The 10707-nt window shown below is 39.5% G+C and overlaps 2 protein-coding genes across 2 annotated transcripts; one reads left to right on the forward strand and one right to left on the reverse strand.

Moving 5' to 3' along the window:
• Positions 1–63: 63 nt before the first annotated feature.
• tpgs2 (tubulin polyglutamylase complex subunit 2) lies at positions 64–4314 on the forward strand. Its single transcript, XM_005918646.2, has 7 exons — positions 64–267; positions 374–453; positions 549–636; positions 799–939; positions 1110–1223; positions 1343–1506; positions 1903–4314. Exons 1-7 carry the CDS (start codon positions 201–203, stop codon positions 2119–2121), a joined length of 873 nt encoding a protein of 290 aa, XP_005918708.1. The 5' UTR covers positions 64–200; the 3' UTR covers positions 2122–4314.
• Positions 4315–4401: 87 nt separating this feature from the next.
• On the reverse strand, positions 4402–9500 carry aqp7 (aquaporin 7). Its single transcript, XM_005918647.3, has 7 exons — positions 9396–9500; positions 9055–9256; positions 5939–6065; positions 5715–5852; positions 5248–5366; positions 4883–5100; positions 4402–4744 (listed from the first exon to the last, which is right to left on the reverse strand). Exons 1-7 carry the CDS (start codon positions 9434–9436, stop codon positions 4558–4560), a joined length of 1032 nt encoding a protein of 343 aa, XP_005918709.1. The 5' UTR covers positions 9437–9500; the 3' UTR covers positions 4402–4557.
• Positions 9501–10707: the final 1207 nt, after the last annotated feature.

Below are 10707 nucleotides of genomic sequence, written 5' to 3' on the forward strand. Positions count from 1 at the left end.
CTCTTACAAGCAAAAATCTCATTGGTTGCGTTGTAGAAGGGTGGCTTTCTATTGGTGCAAATTCATGTCCGTTTTGCGTCCCTTCTCCCTCCGCTTGCGTCCGCAGATGAGCTATTTGGAGCAAGGGGAAGAATGCGCTACAGACATCTGCAAAGGATGCATTCTGGGTTTTGTACAAATTTGTGATCGCAATCACCCAAATGGAAGAAACAAAGGAGAGCTTCAAGATTGCCGATAGGCTGATGCTCGGTATCACTCGGATACTTGGTGTGTATGATTGTGATATGCATTGAGAGCGTTAGCTAGCAAAGCATTGAATTCTGTGAAAAAATAGATTGTAATAAATGTCATGAACTTGTCCTTGCTGGGACAGAGAACATGCCTGGGGTGGTCGACGTGCGTTTCGCAGAAAGAGAGCCTGCAGAGAAGAGGAGTTTGCTGTCATGGGAGCAGGTGGGAAGGAAGATGCATGGTAGATGTCAGATATTGATATGGCAGTACTGTATACTTTTGTCATGTGTTATTCATCTTTTGTGTTTATTTGCCAGAAAAACACATGTATATTACCAGAGGACCTGAGAGACTTCTATCTGACAACTGATAGCTTTACACTAACATGGAGCGTTAAACTAGACAGTAGGTGTCCTGATGTGTTCTGTCTGTATTCACAGTTTTCAAAAGAGAAAAAAAAGTCTGTTTTTATTTAAAATATTTTAAAGTAATGTTGTAAATTAGAATAGCAGCTTTTCTTATGTTCTTGGCACACAGCCCTCACTGTGTGGATGTGCTGTCTTTCAGGTGAGTGTGTTCCCTTAGGATGCATGATGATTAATAGTGTGGCCAGACTGTGCCCGCTGCTCCAGCCCGTGTCACTCTTCTCTCTGCCCAATGCGCCATCACTCGCTGACCTAGACTGGGAGGAGAGCGGCACAGAAAGTGGTAAATATTCACCTGCCGGATCCTCATGTGGGATCCTCAATTACAACACGTCACTTTCAATTACGTTTGTTTACAGTACGTGTGCTCAGTTGTGCAGAAAGCAGGCTAATGAATGAGCTCTTGATTGGACCGTAAATATTTATTCAAGATTCATTAATGCTATCTGTCAGGGTCGGCGCGTGTGCCCGTCGCACCTCATTTCGACTCCCGGAGCCGCATCTTCGAGCTGGATTCCTGTGGTGGGAATGGCAAAGTGTGCCTAGTCTACAAAAATTGCACTCCAGGTGCTCTGCTTGTGTATTGTATCTTATAGGTTATAAAATATATATATATATTTTTTTTTTTTTTTAATATTTTTTTTAAATCTGAGTTCCTTAAGTTAACAGCCTTGCTTTTTTTTCAGGTGTGGTTGCTCAGAGGAGTGAAATATGGTTTCTAGACCGCTCTCTGTGCTGGCATTTTCTGACCACAACCTTTACCTCTTACTACCGACTGATGATAACCCATCTGGGTCTGCCTGAGTGGCAGTATCACTTCACCCCATATGGCCCCAGCCCTCAGGCTAAGGTAGTCAAAGTGTCTAATCCTTTTTTTTTTCAGAATATGTGCTGTGACATAAATTGTATTTTTAATATTTATTCATATTATTAACAACATGTGAGGCCATTGCAGTTGTATGAATACATTTTATTCAGGATGATTCTTTCACAGTCTACTACAATACTGGCAAATGTAACATTTTAGTAAGTTAGCACAGCACTGAGTTTTAAGTTGCTTCCAGAGAGCATAATTATGTGCATAAGGTGCCATACATTCCACAGAATCAGATATAGCATTGCTGGCTCGGTTAGTAAATTAAGTAGTATTTTCAAAACACATTTGGTGTGGGTTTGTTTTTTTGTTTTTTTCCCCATGTGTTACATAGATTATGTTAAATTATGTATATCTTGGTTGCTGCTGCAGCAGTGGGCATCCCTCTACCAGCCTTTGACTTTCAACTGTGAGCTCAGTTTGGCGGATCCTGCTGGGGATTTATATCTGAACAAGCTGGATCCTTCCAAGGCTTTCAAAGGCAAAGCCAAGGTCCCAGCCCCCAAGAAGAAGCAGTCGACACAGTGCAACTCAGGGGGCGCAGCCAAGGGCCAAAGCAATGCAGGAAGACAAAGTGGAGCAAAGCGGTGAGAAGGTACCCGTACGATGAAGACATTTCCAAATGTCTCCAGTTCCCTCAGGAGCTGGACTCAGTTTGTTGGACTTGGTGCTGTTTGACATGTTTGCCAAGGCTGAGTTGATATGTAGCCAGGGTTGTTGCTGGCTAGACACATTGGAAAGGTGATACAGTTATAGTACTAAAAGTGTTGAAGGCAAAAAATGTTTCTAAATTTTATATGTTTGAGGAGACGATGGCAATTTCCATCACACCTGGCTTAGATGGTTAAAAATGAATCCCCCTCACATGTAGAAAGACACAATCCTGAATTTTATCCACCTTTGGATGCCAAGTGTTGCCAGAGTAATTAGTCTTTGAATTAACAGAGAGTTGTATCAGTGTATATTCAGTACTTATAAACTCATTTAAGGTAATGTTCACTACTGACAGCTTATGGTTAAAAAAAAATCATATAAAATCAAAGCAGACAGATGTACAATATAACTGTACCACTGCTGTAACCAGAACCAGAGTTTATAAGTGCTGCTGTTTTCAGTGGGCTTGATTTCTGAATGCATTATGTAAATTCTACATGCAGCATGTAATACTGTAAAGTGCGGAAATGGCTAGATAACACATCTCTTTATATTAATAACTTTAAACTTAAGGAAACAAGAAGACTTAATGTAATGCTGTGTAGCTCACACCCTATATGTATTGATAATTGACAGGTTGAAAACTAACGTATAGGACTCAACAGATGCTTTTAGAGCTTCATTATCAAACATTAAGCCACATAAGTGTGAAGACAAACGTGACCTGTTACATTATAAAAGGACTACTAACTGGCCATTGTACTACTGCAGTGCCTCATGAATGCTGCTCTGTAATGTAAACTTCAGAAATGAACACTGTTTCTAACGCAGATTATTCATCATGAGTGAATGAATATCAAAGGTATATTTTAACAGTTCAGGGCCACAGTTGTACAGCGGTTAGCACTGTCACCTCACAGCGAGGAAGGTCTCTGCGTTCAAATCCACAGAGTTTGCATGTTCTCCTGTGCCTGTGCGAGTTCTCACCAGATATTCTGGCTTCTTCCACAGACATTCACATCAGATTATCTGGTGACTCTAAACTGGTTGTAGGTTGTGAATGGTTATCTTGTGTTTGTTTCACATGATTTCTACTTTAAGTCTTCGCCACAGGTATGTCAAAACAACAAACCTCTATGAAAGCCAACAACGTAGTGCTTGCCCTAACCTGACGTGCGCCTCCCTTCATAAGCAACTATACTTCGCACCAGATGGTACGTTTAGTACCACTGATTCCTCTTATGCATGTCTGGCTACGTTTTTGTGGCTGGCACTGCATCTAATAGATCAGGACATGATCACACGCACAAGCCTGAATACCCGCAACAACATCAGTCGCATACGTAGGTAACCCCTGTCGACCCTACAAAGAATCACCAGAGAAGTTTAATTCAGCTAATACCCCTGCCACAGACCCCACCTACCGATTCTAAATTGGGTAAGCACTTAAGATAATGGCTCTTGTAACACAAATATAAAGCTCAGTAGACCCAATCTCACATCTACAGTTTTGGTTCAAGTACTTTTTAGTATGTACTTTTTGTCTGTAGGTTGCTGTGCACAAGAATGCTAGAAAGAAAAATGTCTGTATTTGGTTTTGTCGCTGTCCTTTCAAGCGGTGAGGAGTCATCTCCTACTGTGTGTTTGGTTTTCAAAAAAATATATGATCCCAGTGTATGGGGGCTGTTTGCTTCTCTTTGCACACCCTTAAGTTTTTCCACAGTTGTGGAAGTAGTCCCCTGTTGAGTGTTAAAGTGAATGATATTTATGTCTTCTAAGGTTACATAAGCTGCTATTGCAGTAATAAAAACAACATGAGTGAGCGAGTGTGGTTTTGTCAAATTTTCATCTCTAAAGTGACCGTATGTTTGTCTCAAACCTTTTTATTGTAGCGTATAGTAACGAGTACAGTGAGTCAAAATGTCTAATAGTGTATATTTTATATGTATTGTAGTCTATCATTTACACTAACTCTAGAAGAATAATTCAGGGATGGGCAATTAATTTTCCCAAGAGACCACAATTAGGGCCTAATTGTAACATCTACTCTTATCAGTAGCAGCTTATAAAGGAATAATTAATATTGAGCAGAACTGAGTTCATCTTATTGGTCCAGCCCTCCACAACAGTCTCAGTTTCCCATGTTGCCACTTGGGAAAATTAACTCACCACACCCAATTTAAGTTGATGTTGAAATTGTGTAAAACACAGTGAGCATTTTTGATTTGAACAAATCTTTATTTCACTCCCTGTTTGCTAATCATCCTCTGTCTCCCATCTAACAAGTTAGTTTTAGGCTTTTTAACCCTTTACCTTCATTGAATGTTGCATCTTCATAGAGCTATTCACTTAGCTGTCAACTTAGCTAGGGTGTCACACACACATATTTTCAATGGTATTTATCTCTTTATCCAGAGGGACAGCTTCTTCAACCATCTCTCCACCCGCTTCAGAGAGGTGTGGGTGATGCAGTTCCACAACAGCCTTGTATAGCCCTGCTCCAAGGACTCCTCCAATAGGGGGGGCAACTAGAGGCACCCACCACCATCCGTTTCCAGCCCTACACAGATAAAGGCAGCAAACCACAAAAAAGTAAATAGTTAATTAATAATGAAAAGTAGTTGGGGGGTTTTATTCTTGACTAATCCTTGATTAAGGTGGAAAAAGCAAAAGAAAATGATATGGCCTTTTTGTGTACCTGAACACATCAGATCCCCAGCCTGCCATGGCAGTGAAAACCCTGGGTGCGATGTCTCTGGTGGGGTTGATGGCATAGCCACTGTTGCTACCCAAAGAAATGCCAATGAGAAGCACCAGGAAACCCGCAAATGCAGGCTCACTTCCTGCTGGCGCTGGTTTGTTCTTCTGGTCGGATAGAGCCATAAGGCACAGTAGTAGCATCGCTGTGCCAAATACCTTCCCCAAACACACACATAGAACAAAAACATCAGTCTGGAAAGATAACCGTGTAGAAAGCCATCTAGTAAAGGAAATCATTCATGCTGATTATGTCTGATGATGGAGAGCTGTAACTATGAAGCTTTAGTTGACTTTCAGTGCTACCTGGTCAAAAAATCCAGCTATCAGAGAGAGGTATGGAGCAGGATAGGTGGCAAAGATACCAGCAGTGGCCTTCTCACCAGTCACAGTCAGGTTTCCTCTACAGTAGTCATAAATGGCTTCTGCAAACGTATCAAACAGATAAATCGTGATAGTTGTGTGACTCCAAGAAATCGCAGCAATACTTCAGTAACAGTGCCTCCAGATCTGTATGAGTTGTTTTCCATGTGGTTTTTATAATACTTTTTCTAGGACGTTTGGCGCTTAGGACACGTGATGGTGCAGTACAGCATGGTGGGCCTCTTCAAAATGTGTTCCACATGTGTAGATGCAGAAAAACATCAGATAAGCTTTAAATTTAAATCATGCATGGGCCGATTTCCTGAGACTTTGCTTCTTTGTTTTTGAACCTTCAAGTGACCTAGATACCTATTTTTTCTTTTTTAACATATACTGTTGCGTTTCCTCACCATAGTAGACAGCATAAATTGTCCCTGCTGCAAGAAATGACCCCAATAGCTGTGCCGAAATATAAAGAGGTAACATCTTCCACGGGAGGCGGCGAAACACACACATTGTGAATGATACAGCTCCATTCATATGAGCCCCTGAAACAGATCAAAAGAGCAAAATATGACTGCTGAACAACAATTGGAAAGCATTTCATAGGTTTTGATGTCATCATCTTTCATACCCGAGATCTTCCCTCCAACATGAGACCCCATGGCAACAGCCAGTCCAAAACCCAGGTTGATGCTGAGGTACTGTCCAAAAGCTCCCTGACCAGTCACTACCTGGGCCACAGACCCCAAGCCCAATGACTGGAGACAAAGAGAACCCATATATCATTTATGCAGTCAAACATAGAAACAGATTACAAGAAATACTTTCCAGGAAGCTTATTTCACAATATAAGAAATGTTTGAGGCAAACTGTGATTAAGTGCTGGCAGCCAGATTCTTTTGTAATCTACAATAGCAGTTTCTCACTGTAAAAAATCTTATAGTGTAACACTGTCAGCTGTTTGCTTGCTATTATTCTGCCACTTTAAATCTAATAGTAATGATTGTAAAACACCTGTAAAATATCTCAATTTACTGTAAATATTTGGCTGTAAAAACAAACTCATCCTGAGCTCCTTGTCTTTTTGACATATGACAAGATATCAGCTCATCACATGATTCTCCTACTCCTTGCACTGCAGATTTATATGAATGTCAGTTTATCAGCCACCACTACACTGAATGCTGCCAGGATGCGAGGAGTTGGACCACAGTTACAGTCTTGAAGCAACATAAACATAATTTCCTGTACAACTTTTCCCTCTCCAGCAATGGAATTGTCTAACAAAACATTTTAAAAAATCCTGTGCACCAGCTTGATATGATGTAGGGAAAGCCACTCAACAAATATATAATGTGCATCCAGAAAGTATTCACAGCCTTTGCAAAATATTTTGTTGAAGCACCTTTGGCTGCAATTACAGCCTCAAGCCTTTTGTTTTTGGTGAACCAGCACTCCTTATTCAACTTGGTGGAGCTTGAGATGCTCTACAGTCATTTTCAGACAGGTTCCTTCCCTCTGGCTGGGCTGCTTAAGGACATTTGCAGAGCTGTGCCAAAGCCGCTCCTTTGTCATCTTGGCTTTGTGCTTAGGGTCGTTGTCCTGCTGGAAGAGAGCTGCTTCGCCCAATCCAGTCCAGAGTTCTTGGGAGCACATTATCATCCAGGATGTCTCTGTATATTGCACATTCATTCATTCAAGTTCCTGCTGCTGAAAAACATCCCACAGCATGATGCTGCCACCATTTTACTACTGAGTTCAAATTTTATTTCATCAGACCAGAGGATTTGGTTTCTCATGGTATGAGAGTCCTTCAGGTGCTTTTTGGTATATCCCAGGTGGGCTGTCATTTGACTTTTACTGAGAAGTAGCTTCTGTCTGGTTACTACCACACTGGCCTGATTGGTGAAGTGCTACAGAAATGGTTGTACTTCTGGAAGGTTTTCCTCTCTCTACAGAGCAACACTGGAGCTCTGTCAGAGTGACCATTGGGTTCTTCATTAGCTTCCTAACTATGGCTATTCCAAAATGGAATAACCTGGAGCCAGATAATTGAGGCTCTGTGCCTTGAAACTGTCCTGTCTCAGAGGTCTCCAGACAATTTCTTGGACATCATGGCTTGGTTTTTGCTCTGACATGCACTGTCAGCTGTGGGACATCATACAAACAGGTGTGTGCCTCTCCAAATCACATCCAGTTGGCTGACTTTACCACAGGTGGAAGTTGTCAAAACACCAGTGGAACATCAGAGGCTCAGTGGACACTCAATTTTGAGTGTCACAACAAAATGTGGTGAATACTTATGTACATGTTATAGTTTTGCTTTTTTATTTTTATATCTATTTATAAACATTTCAATATTTTTTTACCTTTGTCATTATGAAGTATTGTGTTTTGAATTTTTTAGGTGAAAAATGAATTGAATCCATTTTGAAATATCACTGTAACATGACAAAAATGTGGAAGCGTTGTGAATACTTTCTGGATGTAAACAAGAAGCACTCAGAGTTTAAACCTCCACAACGCAGCTCACTCTCTGGGCAGAATTTACTTTTAAGAGAATGGTATAATTCAGTTTATTTTCTTTGTTCGCACACATTTTTGTTCTCACATGTTTTAAATCTGTATACGGTACTATATGTTCACAATACACATCACACTTGTAAGCGTCATAGTTTCTAAGTTATGAGGTTTTTTTGTAACTTTTCAACCGATGAATAATTTAAGTCTCCTAGAAGGCTTTAGTGAATGTAAGCCAAATTTTAATGGCATGTTAACATGACCTTATCTACACGCCTAGAAAGTGTTATCAGAATTGAGCTGTCTTGCTTATAGACAGATTGACACGCACCCAAATGCTACCAAAAGAATAACCTCTCTGACGGAGGTAAGTAGCAAAAAGTTACGTTTTTCGGGAGGTTTTTTTTGGTTGTTTGTTTTAATTATTTCTAGGAGTACCTTCGTTTCTAAACATACTGTATAAGTAACATTTTCTTTCTTACTTAAAAGTTAAAAGGCTGAGTTGCACAATTAATTTTCATTTTAATTATGGTACTGCACAAATGTAAAAGACACCACACTACTGAATTATCTTGCTTTTAACTCAAGCGGCTATGTTATCAGGGTAAAAAAAATGCTGACACTGAAAAACTGTAGCCATTCTATCAGGAAACAGGAAAAGTCTGGTTCCCCCAACAAAGTCACGAGTATTTAGTTTCTGTCAGGATTCCGAATCACAAACACAGTAAGTGCAATTCTTTTGTGCTCACATTCAGGCATTTATGCTTCCCATGTTCATCATGTTATAACTGCATGTGTTTTTCTTCCAGGCTTCTAAGTAAAAGGTTTATTGTAACAGCTGACAGCTGACAGCTGACGTGTGACTTCTGGAAACCTCTTCAGCTGGCTTGCTGCCTGACTATTACTCTATAATAATACTAGACTCTCAGGTTCATTCACTGAACCTGACAATGTGACTGTTAATAGTGCTTATGTGTGTGTGTGTGTATTTGGGAGAATGTTGCAACTTATCAGGATAAAGAGCACGACATTAATGATTAATAGCATATGGGTGCTACAGATAAGCAATTAGATTCTAAACAGAAAGAAGACCCGATAAATGAAAAGTCAAAATGTCAGCGGAATCATGGATTTGAGAGGTGCTTTTAGTTTTTAATGAGATATTACATATTATTATTTGAAAGCATATGACAGTTCAGAAATCTTGTGATAATACTGTATTCTTACCATCATGACATATGTGCTAAGTGATTCAGCAAGTCCCACACGAATGAGTTCATTCTTTAGCCAAACTTTGGATCGAGTTACTTTACCTCCCTTCTGCTGAAACACCCTGGGTTTTACTGACTGCACCAAGTCCTTCATTTCTTCTTCTTCTACTTTTTCTTCCTCTTCTTCTTTCCTTCCAACCTCAGGACTTTTTTTTACCCTTTTTGAATGAGAAAAAAAAAACTACACATTCAGCCTCGGTTGAAAAATTTATGAAGTGTCTGGCACACAGTACTTTGCAAACAAGACCAACTTTTTGTCTCCTGACCTCAAAAGTTCCCCTTTTTCCACTCACTTACCTAATTGTGTTTCTCAGTCTCTCTTTGTCACTCACATTCATTGGAAGTTGTCCACAATTTAAAGGCTTCAACACACTCTCACCCACCTCCACCCCCTTCTTCTCTCCCCTCCTCCTGGAAATGGCCAAAGATACAGTGACACACACCCTGCTGTGCTTGATTATCTGTCCAATTTGTCATAATAAAAACACTTTAAATACATCTGTGGAGTACTTTATTCAGAAGTGAAACTCATTACAAGTTAACTTACTAAAAGGCTGAATAAGATGGGTTTTTTTTTTTTTTATATTATTATTTATGGCTTTTACAGCAACAAAAAGCTACCTTGAAATTATTATGTAGACTTTTTTTAATTGTTCCATGTTGTTTTGTGCACATGTTCTGTATACTTCTGATTATATGAAATGCACTTTACATCTACACTTACACTTCGCACCTTACATTACTGAAGTGGGGTCAAAACAGCATAAACTATTGGTTGAAGCAAGGCTGCTACAGTAACACACTATCTGGACTTCACAGTAGCATTACAAAGTCCATACATGCTTTTTCTCTCCTAAATAAGCAAAAGAAACACAACAACAAAAACTGAAAAGTAGATTACGATGGCTACAACTTTGGAAGTTTGTAGGTGATAAAAGTTGATCAATACACACAAACAATTTCCAGCTGCAAAATCTGATTTTCACCAATACTAGTTACTTCAGTATAAGTGTCGTATTTATTGATTTCAGCTGTTTCAGATTTGTTTATTTTATTGATCGCACAAAAAAGGGCAATTCAGCGCACAGCTTGCTCACACAGTCATAAACAACCTAACCAAACCTGAGTCTGTAGTAAATGACGTGACAGTGTGGACTGCCATGAAATTTTATATTCATGTTCCCTGAAAAGTTAATTGTAATGTCTTTGATCTTTGAAAATAATGCTACGTTTGTTCAATCTTAGTATGCTTAAATGTGCACTCAGCCTGACTAATGATGTTTATAGTTTAGGGCTGCAATGATTCATTGCATAATTCAAATAACTCAATGAAAAAAAATGTAAAAAAAAGTCCTCGAGGCAAATTTTTCGACGCTTCGTTTAAATTCTATATAAACGTTTCACCCACATTTGGGAATAAAATAGACCTGCGATAAACACGTATTTAGGAGCATGTATGTGAATACAAATTTTGACAACAATAAGCCCAGGCAGGCCCTGGTTTTTAAAAAGAAATACTGATAATATGCAGAAGAACTGTTAATTTAGTCTGATACCATGATTAAATTAGCCCACTTTCTATCACTGTGGCCCGTGACACCAGCAACAA

The sequence above is a fragment of the Haplochromis burtoni genome, unplaced genomic scaffold (assembly GCF_018398535.1).
Source record: "Haplochromis burtoni strain Fernald_Lab_line unplaced genomic scaffold, NCSU_Asbu1 Contig_32, whole genome shotgun sequence".
NCBI classification, from domain to species: Eukaryota; Metazoa; Chordata; class Actinopteri; order Cichliformes; family Cichlidae; genus Haplochromis; species Haplochromis burtoni.

Excerpts from the sequence above, each read along its gene's own strand:
- tpgs2 (XM_005918646.2), top strand. The coding sequence starts at position 201 with ATGGAAGAAACAAAGGAGAGCTTCAAGATTGCCGATAGGCTGATGCTC. Across the intron at positions 268-373 it reads CGGTATCACTCGGATACTTG|AGAACATGCCTGGGGTGGTC; the intron begins GTGTGTATGATT and ends TTGCTGGGACAG. Across the intron at positions 1,224-1,342 it reads CTACAAAAATTGCACTCCAG|GTGTGGTTGCTCAGAGGAGT; the intron begins GTGCTCTGCTTG and ends CTTTTTTTTCAG.
- aqp7 (XM_005918647.3), bottom strand. The coding sequence starts at position 9,436 with ATGAATGTGAGTGACAAAGAGAGACTGAGAAACACAATTAG. Across the intron at positions 9,257-9,395 it reads AGACTGAGAAACACAATTAG|GGTAAAAAAAAGTCCTGAGG; the intron begins GTAAGTGAGTGG and ends TCATTCAAAAAG. Across the intron at positions 5,853-5,938 it reads TGTTGGAGGGAAGATCTCGG|GGGCTCATATGAATGGAGCT; the intron begins GTATGAAAGATG and ends GATCTGTTTCAG.